The 22,314-nt window shown below is 42.2% G+C and overlaps 1 protein-coding gene across 2 annotated transcripts in view; it reads left to right on the top strand.

Annotated features, from left to right (window-relative positions):
• Positions 1 to 22,314, top strand: part of ARHGAP26 (Rho GTPase activating protein 26) — a 636,281-nt gene that overhangs the window by 461,109 nt on the left and 152,858 nt on the right. For both annotated transcript variants that reach the window (XM_006891116.1, XM_006891115.1), the window contains exon 18: positions 17,959 to 18,118. In XM_006891116.1, coding sequence (XP_006891178.1) covers positions 17,959 to 18,118 — 160 coding nt within the window. The remainder of the gene's footprint in view (positions 1 to 17,958; positions 18,119 to 22,314) is intronic.

Here is a 22,314-nt window from a genome sequence, read left to right as displayed (position 1 = left end):
GGAGGGAATTGTCCATCTTTCTCCTGCAGAGTTGCTGGTGGATTCAAATCACCAGAGAGGTGCTGCCTTTGAATTAACCCCTCAGCTCCCTACAGACTATGCCACTAGAGCTCCGAATAGCCCTGACTTTAAAGAGTAAATCGACCATCTAATATTAAACTTATCTATCTAAAGAAGATAAAAGTATTTCCTTTCACAGGTTTACTTCTGTATGTCTGTGTTTGCACAGCTCTATAAAGGAGCCAGTGGTTGGTTAAGTACTTTGTTGCTGACCAAGAAGTCACTAGTTCAAACCTACCAACGTCTCCTTGAAGAAAGATGTAGCAGTCAGCTTCCGTTAAGACTGCAGCTTTAGGGGTGCACCTCCTCTGTCCTGCAAGGTTGCTATGAGTTGGAATTTATTCAGCAGCACAGTTTGGTTTGCTTAGGTGTTTATAAGGGGACCTGGGTCCAGGAGGGTGTTTGTGTTTATGTTCAAGTGTGCACAAAGGCACATGTTATCGCCTTTCATTGATGTACAGTCTTTCCAGACATCCTCTGTGGAGCTTCTGGTTGCACTGTGGGTTTGTGGGACCCTGAAGTACATAGTAGAACCGATGTGTCTAACACTGGATAAAGTTATATCTTAGGGAACTTGCTATTTTTAGAAAGTAACAATTTTTATCTTGAAATCCCAATTCAAGGAGAAGACTGTTTCAATGAGGACACATACGAGTGATGTTCTGCTCCTTTATTTTTGTAAATGTTTGCGTCCCTACCTCTTAAGGAGTAGCACTACTCCCTGAACCTTGTTTCTTTACTCAAATTCAAGTTTTCCAAACACAAGGAATCTTTTACAGTGTTTTGGATTGGTTTGGGTTTGTTGTTGGTTTTTGGTGTGGTTTTTTCCCCACATCACTTCAAAATAGATTCTTAACTTCTTGAATAACCTACCCAAGTGCTGGTGCATGCCTGGTTATGCTGGTACACCCTCAACATCATGATTTGGTTCTCTCCTTTCTATAAAAATTTCTGGACAGTGGCCTTCTGTTTATATCTATCAATGACACTCTTTTGGGAGGAGTCACTTCCTAGATGGCTTCAGCCCAGAGAAGTGGGAGGAGTAGCCGCAGCGTGTTCTCATTGTTGTGTGGGAAGCCACAAGAGTGGCAAGGATTCCATTGTTCCCAATTGTCTAAACAGCTGTTGACACAGATTACAGAGTTCATATGGTAAAGGACGGGAACTCCTCTGCAATATAATTTGTTGAGTTTCATTGTTAAAAGGTTCCAGACAGTCAACACTGACATTTACAGCTGAAGAAATCAACTTTTTATTGCCTGTGTGTTCAGTGTGTGATTTTTAGTTCCCACCTTGTCTTAATACCCACTTCCTAAACAACATGCCTCTGGAAACTATAAATTTTGAAAAATGATAGTTATCGAAAGGATTTAAGTCTTTTGTTTATAGGGTCACTGTGAGTCATGCTCGACTTGATGACAATCAACAACAACCACCTTGACTTTAAGACTGCTAGGCTTTATCTTCTCATAAATGAACTCAACTCACATGGCCTCCTTAAAGAGGACTTAGAGAGGGCTGTTGCTTCAGCCTCCTTAACTTGGTCTTCCTTACCACTTTGCTGCCACACACTTCTGTTTTGTTTCTTCATGGCCCATCCTCAATCCAACATTTACACAAATTTATTTGAGTATATCAATGTCAGGATTCTTACCACTGGACCAATAAGCAGCATCATGATGGATGGAGAGGAGACTGAAACTGTTAACAGCTTCATTTTGCTTAGATTCACAATTAACACCCTTGGTACGACCAGTCAGGAGATAAGGAGATGCATTTTACTGGGAAAATCTGCAGTTGGGGACCTTTCCAAATTATTGAGGAGTAGTGATGTCAGTTTGAGGACTAAGGTGCATCTGATTCAAGCCATAGTCTTTCCGATTTCTATCTTTGCATCAGAGAGATGGGCAATGAATACGGATGACAGAAAAAGAATTGACAGCTCTGAGCTGTGGTGTTGGGGAAGAGTACTGACCATCCCATCAAATGGCCAAGAGAATGAACAGATATGTCTTGGAGAAGGTGCAGCTGGAGTGCCCTTTGGAGGCAAGAATGATGAGGCATCACTTCATATACTTTGGACATGTTGCTAGAAGGTGCTGTTCCTTGGAGAAGGGCATGATGCTGGGAAGGGTGAAGAGTCAGTGAAGGAAAGAAAGACCCTTAAGCAGGTGGATTGACATGGTGACTGTTGCAATAGGGCTCTTGTGTATCAGGAAGTGTGAGGATGGCACAGGATAGTACCGGGTTAAGATTTTTTATTCTTGGGGTTGCTATGAGTTGTGCCCAACTTGATGGCACCTAACACCACCACCACCAATCTGTCTCCTTAGTGGGAATGGAATGTCCTTTCCATCTGCTTTGCTATTGCATTCTAGTCTCTGGAAAGCTGCGTGTTTTCAGTAGGTGCACATCTGATGTTAAGTAAAGTCCCTAAACATGTACATACTTAGTGTAGTTAGAGATAAACATAAGGCCAAGGCCAGGGCAGTTGGAGCACTCTGAATAAGGGGAGAGTGACAGGATGAGAGGCAGGAGAAGTAGGCAGGGGCTCAAAGAAGCTGTGCAGAGGAGTCTAGATTACAGTCTTAAGTCTGGGTTTGCTTGAGGATCTGATGTTCATCACCATGTTTCATCTCTGTGGGTTTATACACTGTCACACTGATCTGCAAAAGTCAGTTTTGATGACTTTTTGACTGAGAGTTGTGCACCTCCATGTCCTTGAAGTGCTCCTTTGGCCTACACTGTATTCCTCTTCCTCATCTCCAGTGCTGCCGGGTTGGCATTCCTCACCCTCTTTGTCTGATGATCCCAGCAAAGCAGAATGACAGCAGACAGCAGCTAAAATGTCAGACTTTGGTGTCTGTACAATTGAAAGCATTTCAGAATTCTGTCATTAGCACTTTGACGTCCCCTTTGAAATGTATCTGGTTTGCAAGGAGCACTTGCTGAGAGCTTGAATGCTAGGTGAACCAAGGGCCCAGCTCTCAGCCTCACTTTCCAAATAATTTGCTGTTTTTATTACCAGACAGATCTGCTGTTCTCTGACAGTCTGTTGGTTTTCTCATGTTGGATCTTAGTTTCTGTTTGTTGACACTGTACTTTGTTGTATAATTTGCTTCCAAGGTAGCAGAATTCAGTGAGTGTTCCATTCTCTTCTGCCTGAGAGAAAGATAAATTGGATTTTGCCTTGCATCAGCAGGTGTTCTATTTTTGTGATTAAGGCAGTAAATACCACAGAAGGCTTTATGTGCGTCCCCACAGTCTAAGTAAGATGTTCAAGTTTGTATCGGCACAAATGGCCCAAGTGAGTGCGTCAGTGGGTTCGAGTGTGTGAGAAATGGTGAGGATGGCCTATGCTAGGACAGGGTTCAGCTCTCTTGTTCATCTGGTCTCTGTCACTCCTGCTTTACTGTGCAGCAACTAACAACAACACAGATAAATAAATTGAGCTCTTGTCTCATTTAAACTCACCTTGACATTTTTGCGGGTAACAATTTAGTGCACAAAAATGCTAGGTTTGGCACCGAGCTTCAGGAATAATAAGTGCTAAAGTGGAGTTCTTTTCCCCACCCCCTGGATTTTTTTTACCCCCCATGGATATATTTTATTCATTTTTAAAATTTTTAAGAAGTTTCATTTTCTACTAGTTTATTTACAAAATTTGAATACAAATTCAAACAAATTATGCTGAAGATTATCCAAAAACGACTGGAACAGCACATCCACAAAGAATTACCAGAAGTGCCAGCTGGCTTTAGAAAGGGTCGTGGTACTAGGGATATTACAGCTAATGTTAGATAGATCTTAGCTGAAAGCAGGGAGTATCAGAGGAATGTCTATCTATGTTTTATTGGCTATGCAAAGGCATTTGACTGTTTGGATCACAACAAACTATGGCTGACTCTGAGAAGATTGGGAATCCCAGAACACTTGATTGTGCTTATGTGAAACCTGTACTTGGACCAAGAGGCAGTCAGCAGAACAGAGCAAGGAAACACTGCATGGTTCAAAATTGAGAAGGGTGTATGCCAGAGATGAGTCCTATCTCCATACCTTTTCAATCTATATGAAGAACAGATTATCTGGGAGGCTGGGCTCTATGAGGAGAAATGTGGCATCAGGATTGGAGGAAGAATCATCAACAATCTGCATTATGCAGATGACACAACCCTGCTTGCTGAGACTGAGGGGGACCTGAAGCACTTGCTGCAGAAGGTCAAGGACTGCAGCCTTCAATATGGATTGAGGCTCAACATCAAGAAAACAGATTCTCACCACTGGGCCAACTGGCAGGATCACAATACATAGTGAAGAGACTGAGATTGTTAACAGCTTTGGTTTGCTGGGCTCCACAATCAACACTCTTGATACCAGTAGTCAGGAAATTAAAAGTCATATTGCATTGGGAAAGTCCTCTGTCAGAGACCTCTCCAAAGTAATGAAGAGCAATAATGTCAGTCTGGAGACTAAGGTGCACCTGATTTTGACTTTGTCTTTGCAATTACTTGCTATGCATCAGAAAGCCGGGCAATGATTAGGAATGACTGAAAGACAATTGATGCCTTTGAGCTGTTTGGTGCTGGAGAAGAGTATTGAATATATCATGGACTGCTCAGAGAATAAATAAGTTCATCCCAGAGAGGGTGAGACCATGGTGCTCCTTGATAATGAGGATTCTGAAGCTTCGTCTGATATTCTTTGGGCATGTTGCAAGGAAAGACCAGTCCTTGGAGAGGAACACCATACTTGGGAAGGTGGAGGGACAGCGCAAATGAGGAAGACCCTTGATGAGATGAATTGATTCAGTTACTGGGGTAATGGAGGTAGGTGTGTCAAAGACAATGAGTTTGGCACAGGATAGAGCAGGGTTTAGGGCTCTTGTTCGTAGGGTCACTATGAGTTGCAGACTACTCGAGATGGCACATAACAACAACAACTTTTATGCATACTGAAGATTGTGTTGTCTTTTTAAATAAATTCTATTTCTTTAACATCAGACATCACTGAAAAGCATGTGTAAACATCTGGAATGTTGATGTACTTCTCAAATAATTCTTCATGGATGTTAAAGAACTAGCCTGTTTTTCATTTTTCACTGTCAATACTAATTGGCCTCAAGATCTTTTCCACGGGATCTCAGTTCTTGCACACGAGAACCAAGACTTTTTCAGGATACTTTGAAATAATTTATTTTTCCTCTCTCTTAATAGAAAGTCCCCATGTAGTCTAGATATGCAGCAAGGAGCCGTGTAGGCCATGGATTCTAGTCGTTTTGGTAGATTGGCTGTTGAACTAAGCCCAACTTTTCAGCTTAAGCCTTGCCATTTATTTCAAGACTCATGACTACGATTGTGATTTTTTCTGTTCATTTCCTTTTTCGGGTGAAAAGTGCACTTCTTTTCAAAGTTATGCCAGTCAGAAGAGTTACTTTCCCCATTTAAAAAAAAAAAAGGAACAACAACAAAAAAACCTCCATGAAAGGAAACACATTATCCAAGTGGAATATCGATTCACCCCATAGAAAGCTTTGCCATCATCTTCAGAGGAGCAGTGGGGCCATGTGCCTGAGGGCCACTCTCTTAACCTTTTGTCCCTATTCATTCATCTGTACAATAGGACTAGTAATACTACTATTGTTCAGAAGACTGCTGTTTACTTCAATTAATTAAAGATTATTAGGATCATTAACTTCAGCAGGCCATCTGCATGCTTAATATCAGTTCTGTTGATGAGTAATTATGAGCTGGATAGCAGATGATCAGCACTGGACTCTATTACTGGAAATCACCAGTGAGAGTGCAGCCCAGCGCTCTGCCCTCACTTCCTTCTTTGCAGTAGAGAGTGCCAGCCTAAGAGCTAGCACAGACATAGACACACAGCCTGACACATTGCAGTTACTCGAATTAATACCAACAGTGTGAGCTGCGTTCTCCTTATTTGTCTTAAATCCCCTCCCCTCAACCAGGTCTCAGTGCTGATTTGTGATGTTCTTCTATCTGGCTTTGAAAGTTAAGAGACCCATTTACCCAATTGGAATTTGAGCACTGAAGTCTTAATAGTCGAGACCTTCCTGAATCTGCAGGGAGCAGTGACTGATATTATGTTACTCTCCTGATCAAAATCTCCTAATTGCTTTTCATCTTGCTCAGTGGAAAACAAAACTCTTACAGTAGCCTGCAAAGCCCTGCAGGATTTGTACCTCCCCCAACTCCATTACCTCTCTGACTTCTCCTAATACTCTCTCTCCCCGCTCTGCTCCAGGTACACTGCTTTTCCTCTGGTTAGGTGTGTTCCTCTCTTGTGGCTTCAGCACCTGCTGTTTCCTCTGCCTATAACTCTCTTCCCCAGCTCCCCACATGGCTTGATGCTGTGTTACTGCCCGGTGGTCAATAAATGCCCTCTCCTCTGTGAAACGGCAATTTAAATGGCAAATACCCACATCACTCTAGCCACTTTCTTACTTTTGTGCTTCACCCTGGAAACCATGTATTTTCTTTGCTTGGTGTTTGACCCATCCTCACAGAACATAAGCTTCTCTAACGCAAGGAATTTGGGGGACTGTTTCCTTCCCTTCTGTATTCCCAGAACTTGCAGCAGTTCCTGGCGCCTGAGAGGCATTCAGAAATATTTGTTGATTTAACGATAGGTGATGTACTCTTGGCATTTTTGCCGGCCACTTTGTACTTCTTTGGGGTGTAAAGTCCTACAGCAGGGTTTCCCTCTCCTGCCCTTTTTGGACCGAGCTGACTTAAAGAGGAGAGGCTGAGTCACTGGAGGGAGTGTCTGCACTCCTTGGGAGCCCTTGGTGACATCAGTTGGCATTTGCGCAGGCTGCTTTTGTTGTACCTCCTCTGTCTTCTGCCATCTCTCTCGAGGTTTGAGAACATAAAACTCTGAAATCAATAAATCTGTGATAATGAGTGTGAAAGTACTTTATACACTATAAAATGCTGTGCAAATGTTAATTACATTGGACATTAGAAATAGATTGTTATATAATTTGAGATAGTTAAGTAATTTTCCAGGAAGCAGTACTTCTTGGGCCAGTTTTTCTGCAGGCCCTTTTGTATATGAATTCTAGTCTTCCCCATCTGGGGCCTCAGGGCGTCAAAGTGGAGCCTAAAGAAGTCCAGGGCTAGAGAGGTAAAATCTGATTAATTAACTCCTTTGTGACTTAGAAATGCTAAGGCCTTTCTTATATGTGCTCTAAAGAAATATGTCTCAACGTGGGTACTCTCTCTCTCAGTGTCGTCCAGTTGGATCATAGCTGATCCTCCAGTGGGTTTTTCAGAAGTTGTAAATTCCAAGAAAGGCAATCGCCCATCATTTTCCTGTAGAGCAGTTGGCAGATTTAAACCACCTGCCTTTGGGTTGACAGCACAATTCCTTACCCACTAGGCCACCAGAGTGTTAGACTGTTGGGATTCCAGAGGGTTGACACGGTATATCAGCTACCATCAAGCCAGTTCTGACCTGTTGTGCCCGAAAATGTGTCAGAGCAGGCTGTGCTGTGTAGGGTTTTCAGTGGCCCAGTGGCTTTTTTGTCACTTGGGTATTTTTCTAAGAAATTGCCAAGCCTTGATATAGATAAATCTCCAGCCTTTTGGCTAACAGCAAGTGTATTTAATTCTATCACCCTGGGACTTCTGAGATAGTATAAACCTGCTGGCATTGAGTCAGCCCCTGTTCAGAGTGACCCTATAGGGCAGAGTAGAACTGCCTTATAGGGCTTCTGAAGCAGCAAATCTTTATGGTGTCCAAACAGCTTCATCTTTCTCCTGTGGATCTCTCTCTGTGTGTGTCTCCTTGTATGCATGTATATCTCTCTGCATGTGTGTGTGTGTGTGTGTGTGTGTGTGTGTGTGTTTCTTTTCTCTCTCATATATACACACACACACATACTCACACTCACACTGAGTTAGAATTGCCTCATACTGACCCTCTGTTGGGTTTCCGAGGGTGTAAATTGCACAGGAGGTGACTGCCTGTCTTCTGTGGGGCTGCTGGTAGATCAGCTCAGCTAGCTGTATGTGGACAAACCACCAGAGTGCCCCTGAGACTGTATCAAGCAAATAAAATTCCGGCTGACCTATCTTTGTTCTCTGAAAGACTGTGACAACTAGGTTAGGAAAGAAAACCATTTAGCAACAAAAGCGTAATTCTGAATAATGAAACCTAGATTGTTTTAAAGGTTGTCGTTATGTGCCGTTGAGTCTCTTGCGATTCATAGCGACCCCATGTACAACAGCCCTAAACTCAGCTCTGTCCTGTGCCAATCGCACTGTCTCTGACACTCCCATCCCAATTATCCCAGTCACTGAATCAATCCACCTCATAGAGGGCCTTCCTCTCCTGCGCTGTCCCTCCACCCTCCCAAGCATGATGTCCTTCTCCAAGGACCGGTCTCTCCTCACAACATGTCCAAAGTATGTTAGACGGAGCCTCAGAATCCTTGCCTCCAAGGAGCCACCTGTTTTAACCCTTTCCAGGATGAATCTGTTTGTTTTCCTAGCAGTCTATGGTACTCTCAATACTCTTCTCCAGCACCACAGCTCAAAGGCATCTGGCCCAAATAAGTTTTTTTTCACCAAAAGAAAAGTGTAGGGTTTTATCCTCTTGGTGGGATACTCGAGTTGAACCTAACATCCTTGTTCCCTTTCAAAGTATGCTTTCATGTGCTGTTTGCCGGGAGACTGTGGGTTTATATGGAAGTGTAACAAGTTGATCTGGAACACTGGAATTTTATTTCCCCCCCTTCCTTTTCTTTTATAAAGGCAGTTAACTAGACTCAGGAAGGATCCTTTAAGTTATATAAAGTGTTGATTTTTGCAGTGTTGTGGCTCATTTCATAATTTTTGTCTTGTTCTTCCAATTGGCATATACCGTTTTTAAAGCTCTTGTATTTGAAAGGCTAGAAGGGCCCAGACTCTGAAATACAGTGTCTTGTTTTCACTGTTTGTTTCTCAAGTTTTGTTTTGTTTTGTTTTTTTAACTAAAGCTATCTAGAGCTTGTAGATTAAACAGAATAAATTTCTAAATTAAAACACACACACACACACACACACACACAAAGTATGCTTTCAAAAATAATCCATTTCTCGTCTTACCCGGAACCTCTTTAAAGTTAAGCTGTGTAGAAGAGACAGTGTGAGATAAAATGACAGACTGTACGCTGAATCTGACTTCTCCCTTGGTCTCCCACCTCTCTCTCTGTCATGATGCACAGTGTTTAAGAGCAGCAGCTTTGGAATTGGGCTCTAGACTCGCTGGCTCTGATCTCGCAGCCATATCACACATTGGATATGAGACCCTGCATGCATGTCTCAGTTTCCCTAAGCCTCAGCTCCTGTATGTGGATGGTAAAGAACTTACCCCACAGGGTTATTCTTTACAGGGTTATTGTAAAGATCAAGTGAGATAATCGACGTCCTGCTTACGCCTGGCTCCCAGGAACTGTGTGGTTAATGTCAGTTGTCAGTATTGATAACAATCATTAGACTAATCAAAGGTGAACAGGGAATAAAAGGATTTCAGAAAGGGTTGAGGAAAGAAAGACAAAGAAGGAGCTATCCTAGAAGATTTTATAAGGGTATTAGAAAGAGATTGGTGTAATAATGTGAGTTTATGCTATGTTATATAACGTGTATTAGGTAATGCTTATAATAATAATAATAATTATACCCTGTGTATATTTTATGGCCTCCTGCCTTCCAGATTCTCAGTGTGGAAGGACAGACACCTGGGTTTCTCATATGTCCTCGGTATTAGTGTGAGCTGCTCCAGTCAGTACCCTCGGCTACTGCCCTCAGCTCAGCATGGACCCACATATCAGTAGACCACACTAGACGTCTGCAGCTGCATCTCAATGACCTTAGAAGAAGATGCCTTCCACAAGCATAGGCATGTGCTGGCGTTGATTTCAACTCAGCAGCTGTTCTGGGCCAACTCTGTGCTGGGATGTGGCAGTGGAGAGGCCAACTCCATCCCTGCCCTCTTGAAGTTTCCAGCGAGCCAAGGAGACAATTGTCAGTGCTGGTAACAGTCATACTACTACTCAGAGACAAGCAGGCAATTGTATTATTGATGACATACTCACAATTCAGTGAATTCACTGAAGGCGAATTGAGCAACTAGAATGATTTCAAGGGATCTGAGCTGGCGAAGGCATCCAGAAGGACCTCTGTGAGGAAGTGAAAAGGATAAATAAGAGTGATCCAAATAAAGTGGAGCTGCAGACCTCCTTTGGGTCGAGGAGGGTAGGCCTTAGAGAGGCACCATCAGAGATATTTTATCCAGAAATTAAGGATTGACAGGGAGCATGATGGGAAAGAGCCTGGAGAGGCACCTGGCTCACACAAGACCTTGTAGACAAGGATTTGTAACTAAGGGTTTTCAGCCTGGTGGGTTTTATACAGGCAGTGTTGGATTACACTCAATACCTTCAGCTTTACCCAGAGGCGCCTGGGGGAAATGTCTTGGGGATCTACATCTGAAAGGTCCCTGCCAATGAGCATCCTATGGGGCCCGGACTGCACCACAGACTTTGAGCTACATGTGAAGAGGCACTTAGTCTTTTCTGCATTCCCTAGAATCCTCCCCCCTTTTTAAGAATTTCCCACAGCCCAGGGGTCTCAGCATGTGGGGGTTAAAGTTGGCAGTTTTACTGCCTAGCAATAAGTAGTATCTCCACAGTATGTATACTTATCTGACATATAGTTAATAGATCTTTCCATGGAGAGAAGACACTGCTAGGTACTCACAGGACTTTGAGATGTGTGCATACGTGAAGTAGAATAGATGGATGCATGGCAGGACTTAATGATCTTTTTTGGGGGGCAATGGAAAACATTTTGGCATCTCCCTTTCCTCTCTTTTATTTTTCCTTTTCATTTACTTATCCTTTTCGATCTGATAGTGTTCACTCTTTCATTAGTAGGAAGCAGTTCTTAGATCGTGCCAGCCAGCTATAAATGGAACACATTGTATTTGAAGGATGTTTCATCATCTTCATAATCCTGTAAAGCATGCAGCCATTTTTCACTGCAGGAAAGAATTAGTAGTCCAGTATGACTCTCATAAGCTTAAATGCCTTTGCTTTTTTTTCTTTCTGTTTGTACTTACTTTTTCCCCTCTCCCTGCCCCATCTTTTTTTCTTACCCCTTTCAGAGTTTGGATAGTGAATGAAGGAGCAAAATTGTAACCACTACTTTTTCCTCCACAACCTCAAACACGTAACTGCTCCACATATTCGTCTCTGGTTAGGTTTTCTGAGGAGTGTCTCCATCAGCCAGCCCAGCCTGCGTCGGGCAGGCAGGGCCGCAATGAGCCTGAGCGTGGCAGGCAGCCTTGGCCTTGGCTCCACTCAGGGCTCTGACCTCCTGTCTCCCTGTGACTTCATGCACCTGGCTCTACTTCTTGGTGCTTCCATTTCCTCATCTGTAGAGTGTTAGCCACAGTCAACCCCATCTGCCTCAAAAGGTTTGCAAAGATTAAGCGACACTGTGTAAAAGTGCCCATTATCACCCAATTACTCAAAGCTCCAAGGTCTGGTTTCTCTCTAGATAACCATTACCAGAAAGGTGTTAAATTTGGTCAGTGCTTGTGACCCCAGTCAGTACACAGAACAATTTATTTTAAACTCTCGTGCTGATGCCAGCCATTGGAGCAGTCCAGAAAAGCAATATTTATGGTGTATTTCCTGGGCAGAGGCCTCTGTCCCACCACCCTCCAGACTGGCCCCTTTTCACTACATCCAGGACAGTGGTAGTGTCCAGGACATACACAGCTTAACTTACTAGAAAACATTCAGCCCATGGGGAGAAAGGACCTACTCCCTAACCCTCATTCTAAACGAAGTATAAATCTGGAGTTGTTAGAGGGAACCAGATTAACAATCCTGGAAACTGAACTAATCTAGTTAAATGCAGGCACGTACACACACGCACATGCACATACACACACACCCCCAACACTGTTCCAGCAGCTTTGTTTCCAGCTAATCCCTATTAGTCCAGGTACCCAGAGCAGCTCTGGTCCCTGAGAAGGTGGTCCACAGAAGGATGATGTTTACTGCAGTCCAACTTGCCCACCCACTCAACTACTTTCGGAATGGGTAACTTCAAACCTCCTTAGCCCCTCCCTGTGGACCACAGAGGACACACTTCAAGGTCATGGGCCACAGCCTGGAGAACTTGAAAAACGGGGGAACAGTCGTGAGGCGGTGTCCTGTGGGGTAGACAGCTCAGAGAGCGCTGTGTGGACTCCAGTGGCCAGGGACTGCCCCAGGGTTAAGCTCTGGAGGTCAGCAGACTTCCCATGGTCAAAGAGGGACTTGTTAGCAGGGCAAGGCACATGGGAGTTGGTGCCTTGCAGTAGGTTTGCTTTGGGTGCGAGTCTCTCAGACTGTTGTTCCAGAGGAACTTATAGGGGTAGGAAGAGCGGGGGGGGGGGGGCGAAGGGGGGATGGGATAATGTTTTATATTTTCATTACTGTGTAATTTATAGAAAGAAAAAGTCGTGCAGATAAGTTGGATAATGGAAGTCTTAAAATACAGATAGAGGAAGTAGGGCTTCAGACCCCAGACAGGAGCAGGCCACTCTAGAGTCCTGGAGAGAATGAATGAAACTCCTAACTAGCAGTGTGGCTTTAAATTGACCTTTGCTGCTTCTACTACAGTTACCACTCTCATGTGATTTACTGCCTTTGAAAACTCGCTGGAGGGTCAGCTGTGAGTCAGTTCCGACTTAATACCACCAATAACAATAATTGTGGATGTTGTTAAGTAGTCTCCAACTCTTGATAACTCGTGTACAACAGAGTAGACCTGTCCCACAGGGTCATCTGAGCTGTAATCTTTCCTGAAGGAGATTTCCAGATCTTTCTGCCACAGATCCAGTGGGTGAAATTTAACTGCCAACAGCCATGTTTAGCAACTGAGCATGTAATCATTGAATATCCAGGGCTTGTAACAGGGTTATTGTTCTGTACCATCAAGTTGAAACCGACTCACACCTGACCTTCCAGTGGATTTTCAAAGGTTGTAATCTTGCAGCAGGAGCTTGTCCATATTTCTCCCATGGAGCAGCTGGGAGATTTGAACCACGTGCCTTTGTGTTGGCAGCACAACTCCTTACCCACTAACCCACCAGAGCTCCCTATTACAGTAGGCACTGTCATTTATTAAGCCATTATCTTATACTGAGGAATTTCCTTATATGATCTTACTTAATAGCATTACAAATTTATGAGGGAGGTATTTTTGCTACTACTTTACAGAGGAGCAAACAGGTTCACAGAGGCCACATGACTTGTCTGCTGTAACCCAGCTGCTAAGATTGGTCTGACTCCAACCAGTGTGCTGTACTCCCTTCCCTTAGACCTTATTTTTGTTTTGTCCCTAAATAGCGACATTATCCTAGAAGAGTGTTTCTCACGTGGTAAATCATGGCACATTAATTAATTATAAAATTGTGTTGTAGTGGATTGTTGTTCCCTTCTTAATATTCCTACTACTGCAACCCACACCATCCTTATCTGGAAGCTACTCACCCCCTCTGCCTCTCAAGGGTACCAGACCAATCCAGCATTTGTTTTCTTAAAACAGGAGGCAAGAGGCCCCTCTCTGTGGGTGTCCTCATTTTTACACGTTCTTCTCTTCATTGATTGCAATTCATGAATGAACTAGAGGGCACGTAAATGGCAGAGCTGCTGGCAGCTGCCCTGAAGGCATACTCCTAGGGAGAGGCCTCTGACCAAACTAAATGTTGAGGGGCAGCAAGGATCAGCGCCCAGGTTAACATCTATATGGACGAGTTTCTCTGCAAGTCTGTGAGCCTGTTGTTGTTGTTATTGTTGTTGTGCACTGTCAAGTTGGAACTGAGCAGGAGCTGATCATCCAGTGGGTTTTTCAGAGGCAATTAATCACACAGGAGGAATCTGCCCATCTTTCTCCCACAGAGCAGCTGGTGGCCTCAAACCATGTGCCTTTAGGATTGCAGCACAACTTCTTGCCAGTAGGCCACCAGAGCTCCCTCTGTGAGCCTGTAGAATTGTCATTTTTCTCTGAAGGCACTGCAGGACAGTCCATATTGACACAGGGATCTAAAAGGTGTGTGTCAAGTCTTCTTCAGTGAGGTGCACTGTGCACAGAAAACCTGTGTGTGGATTTTAAGTCAAGACTCAACATGATGGTCTGGATTGTATGAGGAAGATCTCGAGCAGCTCACTTAACCACAACAGAAAGCTGGTGCTTGGGGTTTTATAGACCTTGCTAATGAATGAGTGCTGTGGCTCCCGGCTGCACCAGCTTCGCCCCGTGCTTTGCCAGCCCGCCTCCCACATACCTGTAAATTTGTCAGCCTGTAATGGATGGCTGTGCCAGCAAAGGCTGAGGTCTAGGCCTCCCTCTCTGGGATACACAGAGATCTCACACCATTAATAATTCATGCTGAAGTAATGAACAAAGCCATACCAAGTTGTGAGCAGTAATAATCAAGTGACAGGTCAATTTATTACTTTAGTGTGCCAAAAGATAATGGTAGTTAGTAATGAAGGGAGCAGTTCCCCCACCCCTCGAAGTTTCATAAGAGTTAGAGCTATGGATGTGTGTGGGGTTCCAAAATAAAGCAGATCATTAAAGGGGAAATGAATTATGTGAGGTCGTCTCAAGCCTATTTATATTCAGAGTTGCTTATCTAGAATTGCTATACCTTTCTTCCAAATGCCTTTCAGGCACTGGGGCCTCCAAATCAGAGTAATTACTGCTCATTAATTAAATCTAAGAGTTGAGAACACAGCTGTGGATATTAAAAGGGGAGGTTGAAATAGGTGAGACACAATCCCCCCAAAATCATCAATAATGATTTGAGGTTTTATGAGGAAGTAACTGAGCTGAGAATTGTTTTATGTCTGCATAGATAATCCTGTCATCTTTTAGCACGGGAAGGAATCTTTAACGTGCTGCCTCTGGCCCCAGCACGATGCTCAGCACTGTTGGTACCAAGAGAAATAACACAAACCCCGTCCTTAGGGAGTGGGAAAGACAAAAATCACACTGTAATATGTGTGAGAGCAGGATACCTGGCCTCCGTGAGCAGTGGGGGATGAGGAAAAGACAAGAAATGGCTGAAAACTGGAGATCATTTGAACTTAGCTTTTCAGATAATCTGTTCGCCAAGCGAAGAAAGAGGAGTAAGAATATGTTAGACAGAGGGTGAAAAAAGTGGAAAAAAGTAGTGAAATGTTAGCATGATAATTGCTACACTCCATGTACATTGACATGTTAAAGTCACACAGCAGCCTAACAAAGTAGGTAGATTATGCCCCCAGTCTTGTTTTATTATATGCAAGAAATCCAAAGTCTAGAAATACTGAGTCACTTGCCCAGAAACCCAGAGATAGCAGGGGACAGAAGAGGGACATGATGCTCAGAAAGATGGAGAATCAGCAAAGGAGAGGAAGACCCTCGACCAGGTAGATCAACTCGGTGACTGCCACAATGGGCTCTAGTGTGTTAGGAGGCGTGAGGATGGCAGAGGATAGGACAGGGTTCAGATCTCTTGTTCATTGCATCTCTATGGATTGTACTCAACCTGATGATGCCTAACAACAACGATATAGGATTGCTGTGACTTTGAAGTGACTTGATGGCCGTGGATTTGGTTCACTATGGTTTATACATGAATAGCTTGATGATTGATTTGCACAGAGGACTTTTTTAACAAAAAAGACTAAATATACTGACTTAGCCCATGTGGGAGGGGAATTCGAAAGGCATGGAATTCACTGTCCATACACTGGAGCTGACAGTAGTGATGTTAAAAGCAGCTTGTAAATATACAAACTTGATGATTGATGGAGACTTTGTCCCTAGGCTGGTAGAACATGACCATCTGCATTAGCATTTTCAGGCTGGAAATGTGATGTAATCCCATGTAGAATGGGGGGGGGGGGAACCCTAAATTAAATGAGGAGATTGAGGTAGAACTACAAAAGTATTGTTTAAAATAATCTTATGTGCCCAGAGACAGGCCAGGAGATTGATGGTAACTTTCTTTACGGCAGGTGTTTTTTTAGTTGTTGTTATGTGCCTCATAACTGACCCTCCGGTGGGTTTTCAGAGGCAGTAAATAGCATGTGAAGGGACTCCCAGTCTTTCTCCACAGCACAGCTGGTGGATTCCAAGCATGTGCCTTTGGGTCAGTTAGTGCAGCTCCTTCCTTAGACCACCAGAGTTCCTTGTTGATTAGTGTGTGTTGATTAATGGTGTTGTGTACCATCAGATAGGATCCTAATCATCGCTGACCCTCGAGAAGCTGTTTCAGTGGCTGTAAATCACATGGGAGGAGATTGCCCATCTTTCTCTAGCAGAGCAGCTGGTAAATTCAAACTCGTGCTTCAGGGTTGGCAGCACAACTCCTTACCACTGAGCCACCAGCGCTCCCTTGTTTTTTATTAGTCACAAACGTATTCTCTTCTCTACTTATCTATGCTACTGTGAAAATTTCAGAAATCTAACTATACCTCATCTCCTTTCAGAAGAGGAAGTTTTTAAAGAAATTTAGCTCAGAAAATCATAGAAATCTAGGGAGCTCTAGTAACCTAGTGGGTAAGATGTTGTGCTGCCAACTCAAAGGCAGACTGTTTGATTCTACCAGTTACTCTCTGGGAGAAAGATGGGAAGTCTTCTCCTGTGTAATTTACAACCTCTGAGAATACGCTGAAGGGACAGCCATGAATCAGTTCCAACTTGATGGCTATGAGTGAGAGTGCGAGCTGTTCAAATGATTGATGTAGTATTTCAGTAAAGTATTTCAACACTTAAGGCAGTAAATCTCTTTTCCTCTTACAAAATAGAGGTATGCAGGGAAACAGTGCAGGCTTTTATAGAACCATGTGGAAAAAATACCCAGTATAAATAGCTCTAAATGGTAGGGACGTCGGTCTGTGCAAACTGCCCTTCCCTGCCTGACTTCTCTGTAGCTGCAGGTTCGTAATGAATAGCTTCCTTCTTCTAACAATACTAAATGCCCTTAACTTACAACTCTTTTTTTGGTGGTTGTTGCCCATAGATAATTTGTATGTGTTTATATGCAGGGCTAGCAGATGAACAATGGATTTGTAGAGCTAGGTCACTGTGGCCCAGGCTTATGGTTCAGATACATGTTTTGACTAGTTGTTTCTCCAAAAATATCCATATGTACTTAGAAAATTACCCAGAGCCAGCTACTGCTGACGTTGGTGTTCCTGACTTTAAATGTAGGTGACAATCTAAACACAGCCTTCTACGTGGATATACATTGGTGTGTTTTTATTTCTGTTTATGCCATGTTTCCTTTAATGTGAACCACATACTTAATGTAATTGGGACTTTAAGACTTTGAGCCCAAAGTGCTGAATTATGACTTGTTTTTCAATATTCACATCTACCCATTTGAGAAATTAAGTCTATCTTGTACCTATGTTTGCAGATGTACTAAAGCTGTCAAGAACTTTTATATGTGCATGAGAGAAAACACTAATGATTACAGTGGTTGAAGCTGCAACCACGTACTGGCATAATAATTGCAGATTGGCAGTTGTACTTGGAAAATAGGGGTTCACATTTGCAAAGGTACAGAATTTGAAAGGCAGTTGCTTTGGCTCAAATGACTTGGTTTTGGCAAAATAAAAATTGCACAAGATGAAACAACAAAATTGCCTAAAATACTGAATCTTTTGGAAGCTTTGGTAGGTGACCATCTTGATAAGAAAATTCTGTTGACTTTAGGTAATCTTCAGGTGGTAAATCCTGGCTCCTTCCAAATGCGGATTCTGGAAGTAGGAAAAGATGGAAATCAGCTGTCTACTATTCCACTGTTTCCCTCATTGGTGCCCTTTCTTTTCCTTCCTCCTAGTGTTGCTAATAACCACAAGCAGAATTTGATGACTGTGGCAAACCTTGGAGTGGTGTTTGGACCCACACTGCTGAGACCTCAGGAAGAAACCGTAGCAGCTATCATGGACATCAAATTCCAGAACATAGTGATTGAGATCCTGATAGAAAACCATGAAAAGGTAATGCAGAATTATTTACTCTTAGGAAAGATTTTTTTTTAGGGGGGGGGGAAGTAATGCAATGGAAATTGGCATAAAGAGTTGACTGAGAATGTATTGCTGATGTCTGTTTGGACAATGAACAAGTGTTGTTAGAGGGATAATTGTGATGGCAGTCCTAATGTTGCTGGTGTCATTTATTAAGCATTTTTTGTATGTTGTTACTTTTTTTTGTCACAACAAGCCCACGATGGAACCTCACTTCTCCTTGGTGGTTTTATTAATGTATAAGAGCTTTTTTAATATTAGGACCACTAGGCTTTGCTTTCTCGCATCTTGAGGAGGGTCAATCAGGTGTGGAATATTTGCTTGTTTGGGCAATTGGGTGTCAGCTAATTGGATATATGCCAGATTCAGCTAACAATTATCTGTGGACTGGAAGTCTCTTTGTTTACAGTCAACCAGCACCTGGTGGGTGGCGCCTGTATTTAAAAGGCAGTAGGGCCCTTGGGCCTAAGGGTAACTGATTCTGTGGTCTGTATGACTGCTGTACTGAAGTAACTTGGGATTGCTGTGATGCTGAACACTATGCCGTAGGTGTGTCAAATGCCATAATGGTTAACCGTCACGGACAGTATTTGGTGGAGCTCCCCGATGAAAACAAGCTTGGAAGCAGGGGCGGCATCCACTTCTGAAATAGCTTGCCTCTGGAAACTCTATGAACATAGAGAAACAATGATAGTTATAGAACAGGGTTCAGGTCTATTGTTCATAGGGTCGCTGAGTCATACTTGATGCAATGGCACTTAACAACAGGCTTTGGTTATTTGTGTTGCAAATATTTTCCACAGTACTTCACAGTTTGCCTTTAATTTTATATATCTTATAATTGGTGTCATTTGACACACCAGTGGCATAACTTTCAGTAGCATAGCAACCCACAAGTTATCTCAGTCAGCAAACTCCCAGACAAGTGCTGTACCAATTAGAACAATCTTTTCCCCAAACATAACAAACTGTCAATTTTGTTTTAGTTTTTCCATAAACATTGTCCATGGTGAACAAGTTTCAGTGGAGATCTCAGATTAAGACACACTAGGAAGCAAGTTTGACCATCCACTTCTTAAAGAACAGGCCTCTAAAAACCCTTTGAACAGTAGAAGGATGCAGATAGTTATAGTAGTATTGATAGAGCCCAAACTGGAAGTCAGTCAAAATAAGGATAAATAACAACAAACATCATTTAATAATTGGGACATGGAATATATAGCTTAAATGTGGAAAACTAGAAATTTTGGAAAATGAAATGGAAGGCATGAACATCAGTACACTAGGTATTATTGAGATGAGATGGACTAATTTGGCCACTTTCAATCAGATAATCATATGGTTATACAAGTGTTCAGGTCTTTCGTTCATAGGGTTGCTATGAGTCACCTACGACTTGCTGGCACTTAACAGTAACAACAACAACAACAACATAGAGAGAGCTCAGTTAGCCTACAGAAAGTGAAGCTACCAAGCCAAAGATGGGTGATTTTAATCTGCGGACCTCAGGCCTAGTTTTAATTGTTTTTGGTCAAACATTCTTATAGGTAGTCTAAGCCCTGGTCTGTCCACTTGCTGTATAGAGGTAACTTGTGGTTGCTGTGATGCTAAACACTGTGATACTAATGTGTCAAATGCAATAATGGTTACCCATGGTGGACAGTGTTTGTTGGAGCTCCCCGATTAAAGCAAGCTTAGAAGCAAGAGCGGCATCCACTTCTGAAATAGCTTGCCTCCAAAAAACCTATGAACTTGGAGAAATGACAAAAGTTATACAAGTGTTCAGATCGTTCATAGAGTCATTATGAGTTGTCTACGACTAAACAAAAACAAATACTATGCTGGGAGTGAAAAACAAAAGAATGGTGCTGCTTTCTTAGTCAAAAGTCAATTTCAGATTCTATCCTGTAATATAATGTTGTGAGTGATGGGATATGATCCAGACATACAAGGAAGACGCATCAGTATGACTACTATTCAAATATACACTCCTACATGTAGAGCCAAAGAGGAAGAAATTGAAAATTTTTACCAAATCTTGCATTCTGAAATTGAACAAACACACAATCAAGATGCATTATTGATAATTGGTGATTGGGATGCAAAAGTTGGAAATAGTGAAGAAGGAATAGTAGTTGAAAAATACGGGCTTGGTGATAGAAATGATGCTGGAAATAAAATTAATCAATTTTTTTTTATTTTCAGTGGTTTGTTTATTCATTGCAAATGTCCTTTTAAAAAGATACAAATGAAGAAAAAAAAAGACACAAATGGTGACTTTACCCATGGATCTCACCTAATGGGCTGCATAGGAATTAGATTCACTACATCTGTGGAAGGAATCATTGGAGAAGTTCAGTATTGGCAGTTAAAACTAGGCTGGGGTGGGCTATGGGTCAGACCAGTAATTACTTATGTGAAAGTTCAAATAGAGGACAAAAAAGTTAAGTCCACAAGAAGAAGATACGATCTTGAATCTATTCCATCTGAATTTCAAGGTCATCTTGAAAACAGGTTTGAGCCAATGGAACACCAGTAATCAAAGACTAGATGACTTAATGGGATGATATACAAGGTACCATTCATGAGGAAAGAAAAAGGTCATTACAAAGACAGAGGAGAAAGAAAAAACCAGAATGGATATCAGAAGGAATTCTAAAAAATTCACTAGAGGATCAAGAACCCAAAACAAAGGGAAAACTTTTTGAGTTAAAGAGCTGAACAGACAATTTCAAAGGGCAGCTCAAGAAGACAAGGTATTATAATGGAATATGCAGAGAGCTAGAATTGGAGAATAAAAAGGAAGAACTAGCTCTGTATTTCTTCAGGTGAGAGAACTGAAAAACAAATTTAAACCTTGAGTTTCAATACTGAAAAATACTATAGGCAATATATTGAATGACCCAAAAAGCATCAAAAGAAGATGGAGGGAGCATACAGAGGTTACTGTACCAAAAAGAACTGTCTGAAACGGAAGAATTCCAGGAAGTACTATATGAGCAGGAACCGATAATAATCAAAGAGGATGTGGAAGCTGCATTAGAGGCGTTGGCAAAAATAAGACAGCACGAATTGTTTCATTTAACAGATGCATCCCTGGCTGCACTCACCAGTCTATGCCAGGAATTTTGGAGAACGGCTCTCTGCCCAATGGATTGGGAGAGGCCCATATTTTTTCTCATTCCCAAGAAAGGTGATCCAATAAAAGAATGTGGAAACTATCAAACAGTATCATTAATATCACAAGCAAGCAAAATAATGCCAAAGATCATTTAAAAATGACTGGAACAGTTCAAAGACAGTGAACTGTCAGAAGTTCAAGCAGGATTTAGAAGAGGCTGTGGCACCAGGGATCTCACTGCTGATATCAGATGGAACCTACCTGAAAGTAAAAAATACCTGAAGAATGACCATTTATGTTTTATTGACAATGCAAAAGCATTTTTATTAACTGTGTGAATCATAACAAATTATGGCTAGGATTGAGAAGAATGGGAATCCCAGAACATTTATTTGTGCTCGTGCAAAACCTATACCTACACCGGGAGGCTGTTGTGGGAACAGAGCAAGGGAACACTACATGTTTTTATTTCTTAATTAATTAACTAAAAAATTAAGAAAGAAGTGCATTGGGATTGTATTTTGTTTCCATCCATATTTAATCTGTATACTGAGCAAATTATTCCAGAAGCTACACTCTATGAAGAGGAATGTGGCATCAGGATCAGAGGGAGACTCATCAATAACCTGCACTATGCAGATGACCCAACCTTTTTTGCTGAGACTGAGGAAGATCTGAAGCACATGTTGCAGAAGATCAGAGAATACAGCCTTCAATATTTATTGCATCTCAATGTTGAGAAAACAAAGATTTTTTTTTTTTTTTACCACTTGGTCAATAGATGAAGAAAAGATTGAAATTTTCAAAAACTTCATCTTACTTGGATCCACAATTAACACTCTTAGTACCAGCAGGCAAGAAATTAGGAGGAGTAATGAACCAGGCTAATGCTAGATGGATCTTAGCTGAAAGCAGGGAATACCAGAGGAATGTATATCTGTGTTTCATTGACTATGCAAAGACGTTAGACTGTGTGGATCATAACAAACTGTGGCTGACTCTTGAGAAGAATGGGAATCCCAGAACACTTGATCGTGCTAATGCGAAA

Source organism: Elephantulus edwardii, unplaced genomic scaffold (assembly GCF_000299155.1).
Source record: "Elephantulus edwardii isolate Elephantulus edwardi_28Jun2011 unplaced genomic scaffold, EleEdw1.0 scaffold00095, whole genome shotgun sequence".
NCBI lineage: Eukaryota > Metazoa > Chordata > Mammalia > Macroscelidea > Macroscelididae > Elephantulus > Elephantulus edwardii.
The sequence above is the reverse complement of the archived record's forward strand: the minus strand, read 5'-3'. Positions and strand labels throughout refer to the sequence as shown.